The sequence below is a fragment of the Hyla sarda genome, chromosome 6, assembly GCF_029499605.1.
Source record: "Hyla sarda isolate aHylSar1 chromosome 6, aHylSar1.hap1, whole genome shotgun sequence".
NCBI classification, from domain to species: Eukaryota; Metazoa; Chordata; class Amphibia; order Anura; family Hylidae; genus Hyla; species Hyla sarda.
The window spans coordinates 87,114,483-87,135,559 of NC_079194.1; the positions used below are offsets into that span (position 1 = coordinate 87,114,483).

At 41.3% G+C, this 21,077-nt stretch overlaps 1 protein-coding gene across 1 annotated transcript in view; it reads left to right on the forward strand.

The window, feature by feature from the left end:
- CACNA2D3 (calcium voltage-gated channel auxiliary subunit alpha2delta 3) overlaps nt 1-21,077 on the forward strand; it is a 1,201,789-nt gene that overhangs the window by 555,351 nt on the left and 625,361 nt on the right. The window contains exons 7-9 of the mRNA XM_056524384.1: nt 1,519-1,579; nt 1,670-1,820; nt 20,225-20,299. Coding sequence (XP_056380359.1) covers nt 1,519-1,579; nt 1,670-1,820; nt 20,225-20,299 — 287 coding nt within the window. The remainder of the gene's footprint in view (nt 1-1,518; nt 1,580-1,669; nt 1,821-20,224; nt 20,300-21,077) is intronic.

Genomic DNA, 21,077 nt, shown 5'->3' on the forward strand with positions numbered 1-21,077 from the left:
CCAATCATATCCATTGTTTCAGCTTTGTAGACTATACCAGAAATAAGATTTCTACTAGTCTTCTCTAGAACAATTTTGATATGAGGCTATTTGTACAAACATTTCTTCAAGGTAAAATTTGACTTTTGCATATTATAGCAAACCCACAGCTAAGTTTCATTGGGAACAATGGGAGTCTTGATCTCCCAGACTGTAAATTGAAGGCAAATGTTTGCCTCTGAATAGCTTTAAGAGATTTGAAATTTAGGTTGTATCTCCCAATCTGCAATTTGCTGGGTGTACTTTGAGGGGGCAATTTACCAAAACTATACATCAGGAGCTGTCACTCAACTGTGCACCGCTCTGTGTAATTCTGAAGAGTCACCACATGATGCTGGTGCCTTTGGACCTGGAAGGAGCAGACTGCACTGAAGCCCGTTCCGGTTCGTAACACTCTGGAAAAGAGATTGGTTCTCATTTATAAAGCTCATCAGCCCGTGTTAATGGACCCAAAGCCTATATTAACACAGAGATTACACTGCAGCAGAGTCTTTGTGAAATCAACGGGATTCTGCTGCTCTGTGCACACGGCGGAATTTCCGCGTCCACACGAAATGATGGGGCTCAGCCAAAATATGTACTGATAATTTAATATGAGAGTGCTAGCAAGAGGTATCTAAACCACAACAATGAACCTAAGAGACAAGCAAACACATCATGCAAAAGCAGCGCACCAACAGAATTATATTATCATAGTCAAAAATACTTTCTATTATACATAAATACATATAAAGACTATATACAGACAGACAGTTAAATACACTTAGAAAATTCCATTAATTTGGGTAACCCTAGTTCTAGAGTGGTCCGAAAAGGCATACCCTCTAGTGGGTATCCACCCTATATGCAATATACTGAGTAAGTTTACAACCAATGGCAATTAAACACAATAATTCTAATGTAATACTTAGCTGCAAGTGCTTTACATTATACTAAATATGCAGCCCAATGTGCACTCCATTGCATGCAGGATGAAGGACATCCCGAAATGTGGATAGGGTGGTACCTCTCCAGCGGTCCTCTGTGTATTGTGTTACTATATTGGTATGTACCTGCTCTTCTGTGTTGGCACCTTATATATAGTGGGATTTTCCACATGGTGATGTTGCAATATGAGCAACAGCCACTTTATATTATGTATGTGACTCTTTGTTATGTGGACTTTCCGGAGTGACGCCCTTTTCTCCAATCAGCGGAGTCTCTCCCTTCTATGTGAAATGTTATATTGTCTAATCATGTTTTTTAATGCATATCAATAAAATATATATGTTTTACAATAAGGAGTGACTATGATAATATTATTCTTTTGGTGTGCTGCTTCTGCATGAGGTGTTTGCTTAGGTTCTTAGGTTCATAAATCTAATGTTGGGCTTTCTAATGATTTTGGAAAACACGCCTCCTATATATGCAGAGATAGCTCATATGTCAATTATTACAATATATTATTGCATTGATTTTTCTTTGATTTTACTTCTTAAGGTATTAAATGGGAACCAGATGAGAATGGTGTGATTGCATTTGACTGCCGAAACCGTAAATGGTGAGTAGAGTGCCTCACAAATCAGAATTAGAGGTATATGAACCATCAGACGAAGGTGAAATGAAACAACTGTGTAACCTTTCCATTTAGGTACATCCAGGCAGCTACCTCCCCAAAAGATGTAGTGATTTTGGTTGACGTAAGTGGGAGCATGAAAGGCCTCCGTCTGACAATTGCAAAGCAAACTGTATCCTCTATTTTGGACACCCTTGGAGATGATGACTTCTTCAACATAATTGCAGTAGGTTGCTTTTGTTTCTATGTCTTCTTTTTTTAAACGTTTTTTCCCGTTCCTTTTAACCGGTTGTACCTGGACCCCTGCTGGTGGCCCTTGAACAATGTCAGCACTTAAAATGCTCTCCTTTCAGCGTTCACTTGTTATTAGTTTAAGAGACAAGTTGAGCTCTTGGAAAATCCTGCCCAATCCTCATGACATGCCCCCTGGTGAACAAAAACAAAAGACGCAGCCTTTTCAGTCCAATTCTTGTAATAATTAGACTCTAAGTGGTATTTGGAGCCACTTATGGAGTAGCAAATCTATTTTTGTGAACATGAGTAACTTTGACGTCGACTTTAATTTCTTTTTTTAAGAGCCAGGAAAAATGTTTATATTTTTCTATAGCATATTCTTTTTTTTATTTTTTATTTTAATAAAGAAAATAAATTGATTAGATCCATCAATAACAAATACATATATTTTATGCTCTATATGGTCAAATGTATGTGGATCCCTGAGCAGGACACCTATGAAAGCTCTACATATATTTTAAAAATATGGGTGTTAGTACAGAATTTAGACCCCTCGCTTTTAAGGCTATGACAGCCTCTACCCTTCTAAGAAGCCTTTTTATAATATTTTGGAGTGTGTCTGTAGAAATGTAGGCCCATTCAGCCAGAAGAGGATTTGTAAAGTTAGACATTAATGTTATACAGAAAGTCTGGCTTGTAGTTATCAGTGGTGTAGAGGTTAGGACCCTTGAGTTCCTCCACACACCATAATCAACATACTCAGGGAGATTAATGAAAACCTGAGAAAAAGTTGACCAGTTGCCCATAGCAACCAATCAGATTGCTGTTGTAATTCTTCAAAGGCATTTTAACCCATTAAGTCCATTGTCAGCTACCCAGTGGGTCCCGGCTGTTATGTTAAGTAGCCAGGACCCGCGGCTAATGCTGTACATTACTGATCGGGCCGATGTTGGGCATTCATTTTGATCGCGGCATCTAGATGCAGTAAAAATTAATGCCAGTTAGTTCAGGGAGTGAATCAGGACCACTGCAACTAAATTGCAGGGTCCCAATCTGTTGAGAGGACAGACAGAGGTCACTTACCCATTTTCCGTTTTTCTGATCTGTGCTCCAACACTGCAGACAGCCTCAGCAGCTCGTAGTAATGGAGCGCCCATATATAAAAGCTTTGGTTAGGGTTTGCAATCAAAAGATTGCATGTAAAAGTCCCATATGGGGACAAAAAAAAGGGGTTAACAATAAAAAGGCAATCTGACTGGTTGCATAGGGCAACTGCATCATTCTTCCTATACACAGGTTTTGATAAATCTCCTCCACTATGTCTTGGGGCGCAGTGATGCTGGAATAGGTAGAAGCCTTCCCTATACTGTTGACACATTATTAGAAGGACACAATGGCCCAGATTTACGAATCTAAGAAAAAACAAAAATGATTTTCCTATAGAAACCAATTACAGCTCAGCTTTTATATCTTAACAAGCTTTGGTAAAATGAAAGTTGAGCTTTGATTGGTTGCTCTAAGCTAATTATACCAGTTTTTGTCTTGGACAGATTGAAAAACCATGGGGGAGATTTATTAAAACCTGTCCAGAGGAAAAGTTTCTGAGTTGCCCATAGCAACCAATCAGATTGCTTCTTTCATTTTTCAGAGGCCAATCTGATTGGTTGCTATGGGCAACTCAGCAACTTTTCCTCTCGACAGGTTTTGATAAATCTTCCCCCATGTCTTTGTATGCTGTACAACTGTAGTGGCGCCAAAATTATTGCAGTGGCACTACTGTAGATCACTTTAACTCAGCGCACCAGCACGCTGTGCTTCTTAAAAGCACAATGGATTAGCAGCTGTGACGTGAGTGCCAATGCATAGAATACTATACTGTGCAGCATACAGTGTGGAAAGCTGCCAATCTGTTTGTCACTGCCACATCTGTTTACATTATGGTCACTGAAAATATGGAAGCCTAGTCCAAGCCCTGTAAAATTACTTTGAATAATTTTGTGACCTACAGTTATCATCATCTCTCTATTATAAGAAATTCTTTAAAATTCCAATTAAATTTTCCTATTATGAGATTAATAGCCTAAAGAAAATATAATAGGTAAAACTGAAAAAGGCGGCGCTCAAATCCCAAAAGCAATTGGAAGTAGAAGAGGTTTGTACTCACCCGGTGTATGTGGGAGGTCACAGGGCAGTGATCCCCCACTAACACCTAGAGTCCCCTTGTCACTTATACACTGAAACGATCTCCGTCTTATAGACATCCTTTAGGGAGGGCGCAGGGTGAGCCGGAATCACAGTACCGTGGTCCGTGTATAAGAAAAAGACAAATGGAAAAACCAGCGCTCGGAGACAGTTCAAAACATGATAACAGTCAAACCATAATTTAGTAGATTATCACTGAGATGAACTTACTTCACTAGGGGAGATGTGTAGGTAAAGTTACCTTTCACATCATCCCCTTCCAGGAGAGTATGACAAAATGGCCAGGAAGCCCGTGGATGAGTAGGATAGGATTTATTGTGACGCGTTTCGGAGGGCTTACAGGATCGCCTCCTTCCTCAGGCATATAACAGGACAAATTGATAATAGCCCCCTTATATACATACCATGTCCGGGGTAGAGGCGTGTTAATTGGTTCTTTTGTTCTAATAAAATGGTAGTTTGAGGACCTGCAGATACGGTTCTGCAGGTCACATGTTCCCGGGTCACGTGATCATAGATCACGTGATACCCAGTGGTATGCTGGTTTCCTCCTAAGGGAGGAAAGCCGGAAGTTACGGCAATGGGACCCGCGACCACGTGATGAAAATCACCACGTGATCGAGGATCACCCGCCGACCTTCCGGAATGATGCGTTCCACAATGGAGCGCATACCTCCAATGCGCAAGCGGAGATTCTGGAACGCATCATTCCGGAAGGTCGGCGGGTGATCCTCGATCACGTGGTGATTTTCATCACGTGGTCGCGGGTCCCATTGCTGTAACTTCCGGCTTTCCTCCCTTAGGAGGAAACCAGCATACCACTGGGTATCACGTGATCTATGATCACGTGACCCGGGAACATGTGACCTGCAGAACCGGATCTGCAGGTCCTCAAACTACCATTTTATTAGAACAAAAGAACCAATTAACACGCCTCTACCCCGGACATGGTATGTATATAAGGGGGCTATTATCACTTTGTCTTGTTATATGCCTGAGGAAGGAGGCGATCCTGTAAGCCCTCCAAAACGCGTCCTATCCTACTCATCCACGGGCTTCCTGGCCATTTTGTCATACTCTCCTGGAAGGGGATGATGTGAAAGGTAACTTTACCTACACATCTCCCCTAGTGAAGTAAGTTCATCTCAGTGATAATCTACTAAATTATGGTTTGACTGTTATCATATTTTGAACTGTCTCCGAGCACTGGTTTTTCCATTTGTCTTTTTTTTTTAGCTTAATAGCCTGCGTAGTGACTGCTAAGAAAAGCTCAACTGATATCAATGACTGACATTTTCCTTTAACCATTTGAAAACAACAATATAAAGCTCGCATACAGCTGCAGCAGCCTGGGTCTCAGCCATCTATCTGAAACTGTGGCATCTTACAAGTTTAACAGAAGGAGATGTCTTTGCAATGCAATATTGGGCTACTGATGCATTGTCATGGGCCTATCAAAGGGCCCTAGGTCTGCCATATGCCCCATCTAATAAGTTATCTGTTAATAAAACACTCACAGGCAATAATAAAACTCACTATAGTAGTTTTACAGTGGAATAAAAAAAATTAAAGGGTACCTCTCATCAAATAAACTTTTGATATATTTTAGATTAATGAATGTTGAATAACTTTCCAATAGCATGTTAATGAAAAATATGCTTCTTTCTATTGTATTTTTCCCGATCAGTCCTGTCAGCAAGCATTTCTGACTCATGCTGGAGTCCTAAACACTCAAAGCTGCCAGCCTGCTTTGTTCACAGCCAAACAGGCTGTGAACAAAGCAGGCTGGCAGCTCTGAGTGTTCTCCTTTGTGAACAAAGCAGACTGGCAGCTTGTAGTGTTTAGGACTCCAGCATGAGTCTGAAATGCTTGCTGCCAGGACTGGTAGGGAGACCCCTAGTGGTCATTTCTTCAAAGTGGAAAATTAAATAGAAAGAAGCATATTTTTTAATAACATGCAATTGTAAAGTTATTCTGCATACATAAATCTATAATATATCAAAAGTTTTTTTGATGAGAGGCACCCTTTAAAAGTAAAAAAAAATAATGTCTAAAGAAATAACAATAGTGAAATAAAGCAAACAAGCACCACTGTGTTGGACTTACAGTCCGGGGATAAGGGCGGACTATATGTCCCCACTTATTTATTTACCCATTCAAAAGTAACAAGAACAGCAACGTTTCGACCTTCACAATGAGGTCTTTTTTAAGCATGCATGAAACAGATCTCATTGTGAAGGTCGAAATGTTGCTGTTCTTGTCACTTTTAGATGGGTGGATACATTTTACGTTTATATTGGATTGCTGGCATACTGCTTCTGTATATATATATATATATATATATATATATATATATATATATATACGTTATTGGTGCTTTTGTAACAACAGAATATCAATATTGTGATAACTTCAACCGTTCCAATGGTAAAGACACAATACTGGGGGTTACTTCCTCCAAAAAGTAATCTTAGTTAATCAATGAGTTAGAGGTAAACATGAAGTTGCCCTTATATGTTAGAAAATGTAAAAATTATGGCTTGTGAAATGTGACAATGAAACAGTAAAGAAATAATATGGTTTGTTCTTGTGGCCCATAATGGAGGGAGGACATTGTGCAGCAATAAAATGCAGCGCTTATGTAAAAGGTTTCATAAAGGGCTGGTGAATTGAAGTCTTTATTTATTATTTCCCGACCATTTCATGTAATTGTCATTTTGCTATGTCCTTGTTTCTGAGAATACACTATTATTTAATTATTTATGAAATCCATGCACTATGGGGAAGTATATATATATATATATATATATATATATATATATACAATTGAACAGCTTTCATTCAATCTGCAAACTATGTTATACAAATCTCCCCCTTCTGAACAAACTATGAGCCTCAGATACTGGAAATGCGTAGTCAGGTCAAATATCTCCCTTATTAATCTTTAATTATCCAGTGCGTAATTACACAGAGCATTATTAGTGAAAGACATAATTACAATGAGAACGTTGTATCTCCTACATTTATTTTATTTCTGTAACAAAGCTAATCATCAGAATTTCTATGAAATATGTTGTTTGGGTTCTAGCAATTACTTATCTTGCTAATTAAGGTGGCTAAAGAGCCAAATGAGGCAACTGATTATAATAATTATCAGATTCAGACAAGTCACTACAGAAATAATGGGTCTCATGTATAATACTGTCCCAGAGAACAGTGCCCATGTTGCCCGTAACAACTATTTATTACCCATTTTAACGAAAAAATCTATACAACTGATCAAATACATCAGAGATGTACTAGAAATATGCAGAACAAAATTCACGATGTTTCTTTTTCTACCCTTGTCCGGAGCTTATCTGCCATTCGACTGTATGGTTTGAAAGTCTTTCAGAAGATTTTTTTTATTCTTGCTTTGTACTTATTATGGCAAAAAAAAAAAAATCTCTTTATAGGTTTTTATAAAAAAAAAAGGCTGATTAGAAACGTGTCAGAAAGTTTCTTTTCTGATGGACTTTACAGATAAAAGACACTGTAGAACACAAACTAAATTTTTTTTAAAGACCTATGTTTGTATGTCTTGATATTAAAATGTTGTGGGCAGCTACAGCGTGTATCGACAGCCATATAAGTTGTCATGCAGCTTTTCCTGGGGAAGATATAACTAACTAATCACTGAAAACATTTAAAAGGATTGGCTAGAAAAATAATTTAGTCTTAACATGCTCAGGGAGGATGGCAGAAAAAATTATAATACACATTCTGCTGCTGATCCTCTGCAGGTGCCATTATAATGGTCCAGTCCCACTTGTCAGAGTTTTATTTTCTTCCTTCTGTTGCATAGAAAAGCCCACTCAGCCAATCCCTAGTTGAGGTGGGTCACCACTGAGGTCAGTGACTTGCTGAATGGGCATTTCCTGTGTGTCCTGAGAAAGCAGGATCAACATCATCGGCAATGGAAGGGAATACTGTCTGCTGCTGGGGAGTATGTGTGTTTTTATTAAATTTTTTTGCCACCCTGAGCACAATTAGAAAATAAAACACTCCTCTGGACAACTCATTTTAAGACTTATATCTAATGATGTTATCAAAAGACACAGGAAAGCACTGAGTAAGAACATCTTGGTGCAAAGAAAGGGACCCAGATGCAGTGATCCTTCAGTTATGTCCCCATAAGTGTAGCTGAAAGCTCCCAGGCCCTAGGGTAAAATTTGTACCAGTTCCAGGGGTGGTTATATGTGAAACCAGTGTAAACCAATGCTTCTTTAAAAGAAAAACAATAATGTTCTCCCCCCCCCCCCCCCCAATCTAGATTACAGGTTAAGGACTGAACCAATTAATTATATGGCTTACAATTACAGATTAATTACTACCCATCAGAAAAATTGGCTTATAGATGAGTGATTTCTTAAAGGGGTTATCCACCATAAAGTGATTTTAGTATGTTCCTGCAAGACAGTAATGGACATGCTTAGGAAGGGTTTGCACTTGTCTTGGGACTAAATGGCTATGTTGTGAGAATACCATAACACTGTGGATAGTTTTTTGTGAACTGGTATTTCCTGTTTCAGTTTTCTTTTTTTGACTATAAGTCCCATAATTTCATTTTCCTCCCTCCCACACATCAGCCACCCCACTCATTGAAACATAAATGAGCTGTATCCATTCAAAAGACCTGTGGTTTTCTATCAGGGTGCCTACAGCTGTTGCATTAGTTGCAGATTGATCTCTCTCCCACCAAGCGATCCCTCCACCCATTGAAGCAGACAGGCTCCCTGTCATCAGCTGACTAGTGAGTCCGGTCTCGGCCGCATTGCAACCTGGGAAAAATCTGAGACAACAGTCATTTTTTTATGCTGTTAATAATAAATATTGGGGTTAAAATCACAGAAGAATTGTGAGAAAACGGTCACACACATGTACAGACACTATGAGGGAGATTTATCAAAACCTGTCCAGAGGAAAAGTTGCCCATTTGCCCATAGCAACCAATCAGATCGCTTCTTTCATTTTTAACAAGGCCTCTGTAAAATGAAAGAAGCGATCTGATTGGTTGCTATGGGCAACTGGGGTATTTTTCTTTTGCGCAGGTTTTGATAAATCTCCCCCTATATTATGAACTACACTAACTTTACAACCCCTGTAGCATAGTCAAATAAAAATCCTGGAATAACCCTTTAAAGAGAGTACTCTGAGACCAGTTAGAGAGCTCTGGCTCCATTCTTGCACATGGGCCCCTAGCTGTCTGTCTCAGTTTTGTTGCATGACAAAGCAGCTGGGAATGCTAAATGCATTGCATTCTGGACAATAAACCCTCTTCTACTTATCTACTTGTGCATATCCATTTAGCACCTATCTGATCCTGCTATTTCTTTGAAGAAATGTCTGTGTGTATCAATCTCAGACCAACTCCCAAATTTTTTCTCTGTCCTCCACCGCTTGGATCTGCACACAAAGTCTAAAGATCCACTACTTCAATATAAAGTACCATTTAAAGGCTTCATGTATATTGATTGAACTTGTATTATAAGCTTTAGTAAAGGACTCTTTAGCTATGATACCTTATTTCAGAAGGGATTACAGATAATGGAATCTGCCCTCTTCAGGTACCACATTCAAGATATAGGATGTTTAGGAAAAATTGCTTCCATTTAAGAGCAATAATTTTCCAAGGATGATGGGAAAATCTGAATTTTTATAATGTCGGCTCTCAAAGAAAAGCCACAGAGAAAAATGTTGTTACGTTGGTCTCTTGGTGGAGGTTTTTCTTCTCTCTATCACACAGGGTACAGGAATAAAGCTTGATGATTAATGGACCACTCTTGTATTGCATAAGGTGAGATCAACAGTGCATGACAAACAGCGACAGAACATGAAAGAGACATATTCCCCAGTTCCTTTGAACTAAAACATCAAATCATGCAGTAAATTGCAGTACTGAGTTATATTATAGGACACAAGTGTTAACTCCACCATCTGTACAGAGTTGGGACAATGGATTGGGAGCAGTGGAGGTCATGCGTTCAATGGGAAAATGGCCAAAGAGAAGTAGAATATTTGTGTTCAAAATCCTTAAGTTCAAAGTGCAGCTGTGGAGGCCACCATTTTTTTAGACTCCTGTTTTATTATAATGTATTATGGTATTTTCAATATACAATTGAGGAAAAACTAATAGACAGGTGTGGGTAAATGTTAACATGATGATGTAAACAATTAAAGGGGTTTTACAGACAACCCCTATCTACAGGATAGAGAGAAAGGGTCAATAATGGGGCTGCGACTCTCCACGCATTCTGAAGCTGCGGACAGTACCATTAATTTCCATTAATTACTATAGGAGTGCTGGAGATACCTGAGAGCCTTTGGGTATCTCTGGTGCTCCCATAGAAATTATTGAATGATGTAGAGTATGCAGCACCAGGACATGTGGAGAGCTAGGACCACATTCTGGAGATCACAGGGGGTTATCTTGTGGATAGGGTATACATTTTTTGACTAGGCTACCCTTATAAGAAAATGCTAATAGTTTACCTTAGAAGTAGAGATGAGCGAACTTTTGAAAAATCTTACTTGGGCGATTCGCCGAATTTTCCAGAAAAATTTGTCGAATTTATCCACGTAGAATCTATATTAAACATGTCTATTTCTGGCCTACAGAGAGCCTCAATAGGGGTGTAGAGCACTTTGCTTTGTTCTAACATGCATATGGGCCCAGATTTATCAAAGAATGTCTACGGTAGAGCTATTTTCCCACGTTTATTTAGGTGTGGGTTTGACTAGCGTGCATCTCATTTATCAAGGAGGTGCAGGAGGATGATAAATTTTGTGTAGCTCTACTGTGGTGGGAAAAGTTCTTCCACATACACTATTTCTAGACACTTGTGAGGGAGGGATGTAGACACTTTCCTGGGTCCTGAATTTGTCAGGTTAGGTGTTTTTACTTACTTTCACAGAGCTGCCGGGACATTTTTACTTGCATTTTAGATGCTCCAATCAAATTTAATTGCGGTGTCTAAGGGGTTAAAGCCGGGCATTACCGAGATCGGTGATGTCTGGCGTTAGAGATGGGTCCTGGTGGCAGATAGCTGCCAGGACCACCCAGCTATGACCCGTGCTCAGCTCCTGAAGGGGAGAGGGACACTGTCATCCACAAGAGGTTAAAGGTTGAATTGTGGAAGGTAGAAATTATTCTCACACCTACTGGTAGGTGGTGTAGCTTTGCGCCAAAAAAAAAATACCTTTGCGCACAAAATAGCAACTTTTAACAAAAGTCGCAAATGATAAATACGCGACCACTGCATGGTCAAAAAGAAAAAGTTCTATGGGTAGGCAAAATTAATAGAACTGTCTATATCAAAAGGCGCATAAAAGTCTCAAAATATGCTGCTTGCGCCTGAACTGCGCCTAAACATAGAGAAAAAAAATGCTCTCAAAGCAATGATATATCTCCCCCATGGAGTGTGCGGGGGTAGTGAAATAATACTGTTATTCAGTGTGACATGCAGATTACAGGCATCGCTATTAGAATCACTGCCGCAGAGCAGCACAATGACAGAGCCTGGAGGTGGCATCAGTATGAGGAGACCATATAGTGGCTGAATGACACAGCATGGAGGTGTTGGCAGCATGAGGAGACCATTTAGTGGCTGAATGACACAGCCTGGAGTTGGCGGCAGCATGAGGATACCATATAGTGGCTGAATGACACAGCGTGGAGGAGTTGGCAGCATGAGGAGACCTTATAGTGGCTTAATGACACAGAGTGGAGGTGATGGCAGCATAAGGAGACCATATAGTGGCTGAATGACACAGCTTGGATGTGGCTGAAGCGTGAGGAGATGATATAGTGGCTGAATGGCTGCAGCATGAGTAGACACTAGGGCTTCACAATCATTAAGATTAATAGATTAATTTAGAAATTTTAATAGAGGATTTATGGTAGCTAGTGCTACAATAAATTTTTTTAGGTCCAGGCCCAGGCCCAGCAGCATCAGTAAACCATATATTGGCTGAATCACACAGCCTGGAGGTGGCTGAATTATGAGGAGACCCTATAGTGGCTAAATGGCATAACCTATATGTGGCTGAAGCATGAGGAGACAATAATTTGGTATTGTTGCAGCCGCAGCTGTAGCAGCGCCCAGAAAAATTGCGGCAGCATAAAAAGTGCAGCACCAGAAAAATTAGGCCTGTACACATGGCTGAAAAATAAGAACAAGCGCATATCCAAGAGTCCAGAAGACTCTATAATGCAGGATGGAGAAACGCACAAAGAAATTATTTTCTAAATAAAAATTTAGAAAATATTTTTTTGGGAAATTTAAGTTAAAAAATTACATGCAGCAAGCGTTCCTTGGTGTAATGGTTAGTACTCTGGAAAATTGAAGTTTAAATTATCAGAAAGTCCAGAAGACTCTATGATGCAGGACGGTGAAAATCACAGAGAAATCCTTTTCAAAATAAATTTTTTCATCAAATCAAGATGAAAGCAGCGGCCAAAAAAATAGCAGCAGCAGAAAAAGTGCAGCCCCAGAGGCCAGAAAAATTAGGCATATACACATGGCTGAAATATAAGAACAAGCGCATATCCAAGAGTCCAGAAGACTCTATAATGCAGGATGGAGAAACGCACAAAGAAATTATTTTCTAAATAAAAATTTAGAAAATATTTTTTTGGGAAATTTAAGTTAAAAAATTACATGCAGCAAGCGTTCCTTGGTGTAATGGTTAGTACTCTGGAAAATTGAAGTTTAAATTATCAGAAAGTCCAGAAGACTCTATGATGCAGGACGGTGAAAATCACAGAGAAATCCTTTTCAAAATAATTTTTTTCATCAAATCAAGATGAAAGCAGCGGCCAAAAAAATTGCAGCAGCAGAAAAAGTGCAGCCCCAGAGGCCAGAAAAATTAGGCATATACACATGGCTGAAATATAAGAACAAGCGCATATCCAAGAGTCCAGAAGACTCTATAATGCAGGACGGAGAAACAGACAAAGAAATTATTTTCTAAATAAAATTTTTCATCAAATAAAGAAACAGAGTTCTTACCTCTCTGTATTTTACTTTTGAAAATTTAAGTTAAATAATCACACGCAACAAGCGTTCCTTTGTGTAATGGTTAGTACTCTTGAAAATTCAAGTTTAAATTATCATAACGTCCAGAAGACTCTATAATGCAGGACGGTGAAAAACACTAAGAAATCCTTTTCAAAATAAAAGGGTCTCTCCACAGGCACGACAGCATAAAAGACCCCATTTGCACAAGGTTGGATGCCGTGCTACTCATGTCCCGTTCCTCGTCCTCAGTGATGTCAGGGAAGGTATCAGCTTCTTGCCCCCAGCCACGTACAACACCACGGGAACCAGATAGGTGACAAGGAGCACCCTGGGATGCCTGTTGTGGTTGGTCTTCCTCCTCCTCTTCAAAGCCACATTCCTCCTCTGACTCCTCTTCCTCACAGTCCTCTTCCAGCATTGCCGCAGGTCCAGCAAGCGATGCTGATAAGGCTGTTTCTGGTGGTGATGGTGTCCACAACTCTTCCTCTTCACGCTCATCTACTGCCTGATCCAGCACTCTTCGCAGGGCACGCTCCGGGAAGAAAACAAACGGTATGATGTCGCTGATGGTGCCTTTGGTGCGACTGACCAGGTTTGTCACCTCCTCAAAAGGACGCATGAGCCTACAGATATTGCGCATGAGCCTCCAATAACGTGGCAAAAAAATTCCCAGCTCCGCAGATGATGTCCTAGCACCCCAGTCATACAAATATTCGTTGACGGCTTTTTCTTGTTGGAGCAGGCGGTCGAACATTAGGAGTGTTGAATTCCAATGTGTCGGGCTGTCGCAAATCAAGCACCTCACTGGCATGTTGTTTCGCCGCTGGATATCTGACAAGTGCGCCATGGCCGTGTAGGAACGCCTGAAATGGCCACACACCTTCCTGGACTGCTTCAGGACATCCTGTAAGCCTGGGTACTTGAGCACAAAGCGTTGTACAATCAGATTACACACATGTGCCATGCACGGCACATGTGTCAACTTGCCCAACCTCAATGCCGCCAACAAATTTGTTCCGTTGTCACAAAACCCCTTGCCGATCTCCAGTTGGTGCGGAGTCAACCACTGGTCCACCTGTGCGTTCAGGGCCGACAGGAGCGCTGGTGCGACTCTCTGCTTTGAGGCAAGTCAACCCCAAAATGGCGTGACACTGCCGTATCCGGGATGTGGAATAGCACCTGGGGAGTTTGGGGGGTGCCGGTGATGTGGAGCAAGACGCAGCAGTGGAAGAGGACTCGGCCAAGGAGGTTATGAAAGAGGATGGAGTAGGAGGAGTAGAGGAGGTGGCAGCAGGCCTGCCTGCAAGTCGTGGTGGTGTCACCAACTCCTCTGCAGAGCCACGCATTCCATGCTTGGCAGCCGTCACCAGGTTTTCCCAATGTGCAGTGTAGGTGATATACCTGCCCTGACCATGCTTTGCAGACCAGGTATCAGTGGTCAGATGGGCCCTTGCCCCTACACTGTGTGCCAGACATGCCATAATTTCCTTTTGCACAATGGAGTAAAGGTTAGGGATTGCCTTTTGTGAAAAAAAATTCGTCCGGGTACCTTCCACTGCGATGTCCCAATGGCTACAAATTTTTTAAAGGCCTCAGACTCCACCAGCTTGTATGGTAAAAGCTGGCAGACTAGCAGTTCCGACAAGCCAGCTGTCAGACGCCGGGCTAGGGGGTGACTTTGAGACATTGGCTTCTTGTGCTCAAACATCTCCTTGACAGACACCTGACTGTGGGCAGATGAGCAGGAACTGCTCAAGGCGAGAGACGGAGAAGCGGATGGTTGAGAGGGGGCAAGGAGGGCAGCAGTGGTTGACCTGGCTGAAGATGCTGGACCAGGAGGAGGATGGCGGCTTTGACTTTGTGTACTGCTTGTACTGACGTGTTGATCCCATAGGCATTTGTGATGTGACATCATGCGCCTTCGCAAAGCAGTTGTGACTAGGTGGGTGTTGGACTTCCCACGACTCAGTTTCTTCTGGCACAGGTTGCAAATGGCCTCTCTGTTGTCAGAGGCAGACACACAAAAAAAATGCCACACTGCTGAGCTCTGCGATGACGGCATTCTGGTGGTGGCAACAGCATGCATTGATTGGCATCCCGTCTGGCTGACCCCGGGTGCCGATGCATGCTGTCTGACTGTGCCACTAGCTCCTTGCAACGACCTCCCCCTGCTTCCAACTCTTCTCCTCCTCCTCTCTGTCTCCCCATCTGAACTTTCCCCCTCTTCTTCTCTTCTAGCGGGCACCCACGTGGCATCCACGGACACATCGTCATCATCAACACCTTCACAGCTATCTGACACCTCAAGAAAGGAAGCAGCAGCGGGTACAACATCCTCATCACACCGTACGTCCATGTGTGTAATGCTGCCTGACTGAGACATATCCCTGTTAACTACATCCTCTGGCAATAATGGTTGCGCATCACTCATGTCTTCAAACTGATGTGTAAATAACTCCTCTAACGGATCAAGTAAAGCTGCTGTGGTGCTAGTGTTGGTGGTGGCGGCAGGCGGGAAAGTGGTAGCATGAGAGGTGCCCGAAGCTAAGCTAGAGGAGGAGAAGGATGGTGCGTCAAGGTTCCGAGCGGAAGCTGTAGTAGATTGGGTGTCTTGTGATAGCCAGTCAACTAAGTCCTCAGAACTTTGGGGGTTCAGGGTTTGTGGCCTCTGAACACTGGCCATTCTAGGGCCAAAGGGAATCCCAGCATAACGACGGCCCCTGCGGGGTAGCCTTCCTCTGCCTGGTTAAATTTGCACAACTGTCACACCTAATGTGATTTGCACTAGGGTGACACAATTTGCCCTGCAGGCAAAAAAAACTGGCAACTGTGATGTGAACTAACAGTGACGACTGGTTTTATTTAAAAGCCACAAAAGGTTTTTTTTTTTTTTAATTTGCACAACTGTCACACCTAATGTGATTTACACTAGGGTGACACAATTTGCCCTGCAGGCAAAAAAACTGGCAACTGTGACGTGAACTGACAGTGACGACTGGTTTTATTTAACAGCCAAAAAAGGTTTTTGTTTTTTAATTTGCACAACTGTCACACCTAATGTGATTTACACTAGGGTGACACAATTTGCCCTGCAGGCAAAAAAACTGGCAACTGTGACGTGAACTGACAGTGACGACTGGTTTTATTTAACAGCCAAAAAAGTTTTTTATTTTTTTTATTTGCACAACTGTCACACAACTGTCACGCCAAATGTGATTTGCATTAGTGTGACAATGAGCAAAAAAGCTTTTAAGCAGTGGTCCCCAACCAGGTTGCCTCAAGCTGTTGCAAAACACACAGACTGATATATTTCAGCCCTTTGAATACTGTAGTAGTTAGTTGCTTTAAAGAAAAAAAGCTGGCCAGCAGAGTTCCCCTTTCATGCAGTGGTCCCCAACCAGGGTGCTTCCAGCTGTTGCAAAACACACGGATTATACTGGAGTACGAGTACCCCTTTTAACTAGCGGTTCCCTCCCAACCAGGGTGCCTCCAGCTGTTGCAAGACACACGGACTGATATCTTTCAGCCCTAAAAAGGGCTTTTTTGGGTGCTGTCCTTAAAGCAGATATTACACTGGTGCTTTGGAAGTAAACTGGACCCTGAATACACCACCTAGCAGCAACCTAGCTATCGCTTTCCCTATACAGCAGGAGCAGCTTCTCTGACCCTCCACTTTCTAAGCCTGCAGCATGCTGAATGAGGGTAAAATGGCGCCCGTGCAAGAGGTAGGAGGGTCTGGAAGGGAGGGACTGCTGCTGATTGGTTGTAATGTGTCTGCTGACTCTGACTCACAGGGTCAAAGTTTACTGCAATGTTAAAGTATAGGGGGTGGATCGAGCTTCACATATGCTCGCCCGGAGATGCGAACGCGAACATGCTAAATTCGGCGGGTACTGTTCGCCGGCGAACAATTCGCGTCATCTCTACAGAGTAGTATAACCAGCAGGCCAGTTGTTGTGGAACAAAGACACAGATTTGCCATAAAAAATGACTGCTCCCTCCTCTGAAAATGTTTCTGCAGCTAAGGCAACACACAGCTCTCTGCCCCTCTCTGTAATACAATGCTGTTCACAGTGACTAAGGGGTTAATTGCTGCAGTAAGAATACATTTCTGTGCAAAAATATTGTGCTCTGTGTCCAGCTGCCTGGTCTAAGCACTCCAACTGCCTTTAACCAACAATCCCCATCTATTAAAGACAGACACATATTTATGGTGCAAAAGCCACAGCAGCCCAATTTTATTTTTTCCCAACAATTAAAACATTGTAACATATGTTTCTATCTTTGCACATGACACCAAGCTTTGTAGCACAGTACAGTCTATAGAGGATGTGCATAAGTTACAAGATGACTTGGATAGACTAAGTGTCTGGGCATCCACTTGGCAAATGAGGTTCAATGTGGATAAATGTAAAGTTATGCATCTGGGTACTAATAACATGCATGCGTCGTATGTCTTAGGGGGGAATAAACTGGCAGAGTCACTGGTAGAGAAGGATCTGGGTCTACTTGTAGATCACAGACTACAGAATAGCATGCAATGTCAGGCTGCTGCTTCCAAAGCCAGCAGGATATTGTCATGTATCAAAAGAGGTATGGACTCAAGGGACAGGGACATAATACTCCCCCTTTATAAAGCATTGGTACGGCCCCACCTGGAATATGCTGTTCAGTTTTGGTTGCCTGTCCATAAAAGGGACACTGCGGAGCTGCAAAGGGTGCAGAGACGTGCAACTAAACTAATATGGGGCATGGAACATCTTAGCTATGAGGAGCGATTAAAGGAGTTACAATTGTTTAGTCTTGAGAAGAGACGTTTAAGGGGGGATATGATAAACGTATATAAGTATATAAATGGCCCATACAAAAAATATGGAGAAAAACTGTTCCAGGTTAAACCCCCCCAAAGGACGAAGGCAAGATCAGAGCAGAAGACGCCGGGAAGGCAGCGGAGCCAGGTGAGGGGACCTCCGTCTGCCGTGCTGGATGATCGGATCGCCGCGGCAGCGCTACGGGCGATCCGATCATCCATTTTAATGACCTGATGCTGCAGATGCCGTGATCTGCATTGATCACAGCATCTGAGGGTTTAATGGTGGACATCCACGGGATCGTGGATGTCCGCCATTGCGGGTGGGTCCCTGGCTGCGACCACATGATCCGGACCTCACCAGGACGTATACTTACGCCCTGCGTGATTAAGGGGTTAAGGGGTTAAAGATCCGTTAAAATGTTCCGTTATGAAAACCCTGAAAATCGACCGTTAAACGGCCGTTACAAAATCCCATACAGCCGTTACAAAATCTCATCATAGTCTATGTGATTTTTACATTATCCGTTCCAACCCGTCATAGCCCGTTATTAATAAGGGACTTTATTTTGTGACGGGAGAAAATAGCGGGAGAAATAGTGCATGCACTATTTCTTCCGTTCTTTCTCCTGTCACAAAATAACGTCCGTTATTACTGGTGTGAAAGGGGCCTAACCCCGATGATCAACAATTGATGGCTTATCCTGCAGATAGACCATCAAAAAATCTTAGAAAACTTCTTTTAATACTTCACTTATCCACTAATGACTTTGTAAAACAACACATTTTTTTTATAGCCGGTCCTGAGCTCTCATGTTCTAGTAACAACTGATGGTAGAATGTCTATAAAATGCTTATGTACAATTTGGTAAGAAACATTTTAGCACCAGCCATTTAATATTAGTCTTGTGTGGAAAAAAATTAAATCACAAGAAGCTTAGCAGAAGTATTCATTAATTCCAGTAACAACCAGCAGAATACGGGCTCAGCTCTATATGGCTCTATATAGCAGTTATACATTGTATCTTAGATTCCATAAAGAAATAAGCAGATATTTTTACATACATTTTATTTAGATAGCATAGGAGTATACCATGAAATAGTGTCTATGTGTAAAACCAACCTAAAGCCTCAACCAGCACAAGACTGATTACCTGCCTCCACTACTAGGGAACAAGTACGTGTTATGTCTGAGGTAGTTTTGCTCACGAATATTCGCAATTCAAATTTTAATTGCGAATATCGCATACTCGCGAATTTGCGAATATTGCGAATATAGCACTATAAATTCGAAATTGCGAATATTCGCTTTTTTCCCGCATATGCGCATATTCGCCTATGTGAATATTCGCATATGCTCATATTCGCATGTTCGAATATTCGCATATTCCTTCTTTTCACTTGTGGGCCAATTAGAATGATGCAAATACACTTGTCAGAGGTTATCAACAACATCCCTAGCAACCCATAGTAAAGTTGTCCCTCACTGTTTTCTTCCTCGAATATGTGAATATTCACATATGTGAATATAATGAAAATGCTAAATTCGCGAATATAGGACGAATATTCGTCAATATATTCACGAAATATCGCGAATTCGAATATGGACAATGGCGCTCATCACTAGTATGAGGTAGGGAGCAGTGCAGCCCTGATGCTAACCCAAACCACTCTCCCTACCTACTTGGATGATCCGATATAAACAACGGTGTCGACAACCGGGCGTCGGTCCCTGTGCTGGACTAAGTGTAGGGGCGTCAAGATTGGTCAGGCAGTCCCAGTCAGCAATGGTTGGGCAAAAAGGTACCAAAACACCAAACAAAGGGTCAATCAGAAATAAGCCAAGTGAGAAACCTAGAGGGCTTTAAAAGTACAGGCAAAGGGATAGTCAAGTCATAGACAGAGGTCAGATCAGCAGGCGATACAAAACAGAATGCTAGGGATGGGTAAAGACCACAAACACAGACAGGGTAAAATATAGTGTATATAGCTCCCCTGAGGAGGGTGTGGATGCAGAAGTCCGGATGTAATTGGCTCTACGTCCATGCCCTCTGATTGGCCCAGGCATTGTCATGACAATGAGTGTTTCAACTGTCAAATACTAGAGAAAGTAACTCTTTTGCCAGATGCAGAGGCGGATAAATCCATTACAGCATGGTTGTATTCTCTATTCACTAATAATCACTAATAAAATCTGTAACATTCCCACAGGCTAAAATCATCAGTATTGTTATGCTGTAATACAATTTTGTATAGATTATACTTGCAGTCCATCAAGTTTTTCCATCTATTGTATTTACTGTCTTTTATCGTCTCTTTTTACAGTATAATGAAGAAATTCAATATGTAGAACCCTGTCTGAATGGGACTTTAGTGCAAGCAGACAGAAACAACAAAGAGGTAAGAGACTAATTGTATACAAAAATTAAAAATGCATTCATTTATTTTGTGAAAGCCATACACAAATGATAACAGTTTTCAATAGAGCGTTTTTTCAGGAAAATAAAAAAAATCTGTTTTTGGAACACCTTATTTTTAGAGGATTTTTATCTTTAAAACAAAAGTCCTCTTCTGTCAAGCTGGTAAAGACAAACACTTTGTTGTCATGACAATCAGCTGGTCACCACAATATTGTATGTAATAGTCCCCTATGGGAACTTAAAAATAGTGAATAAAATGTCCAAAAAATTATAATAAATGTAAATAAGCCCCTTGATAATAAAAGTATGAATCACCCTCTTTTTCCAATTTTTTTAAATAAATAATGTAAACAAAAATAAACATATAAATAGGACTTACACTCAGATGAAAAATAAAATGAATTTATTAGATGTTATACAGTATTTCTGTGCACAATCCTGACCCGATATGAGGTACGATCTTATTGCTGATTGGTTCAGGATGACTGAAACACAATAATAAAAGGTAGATGGACGGGTGAAAGAAAATTTTATTAAATTACTATAAATTGTATACTAGCATGTAGAGTATGCTAGGTCCCGTAGTGTGTAGACCTACCTAAAGTGCTTGAGTGCCATCAATGCCCATGTGTGGGGATCCGCCCTGAGGTAGTTTCTAATAGATAAAGTGCAAAATGCCTGTCTAAAAAAACAATAGTATATTCCATAAATAGTGATACAAAATCGACATCCAGATAGTTGACAAAAGATTCAGTGGT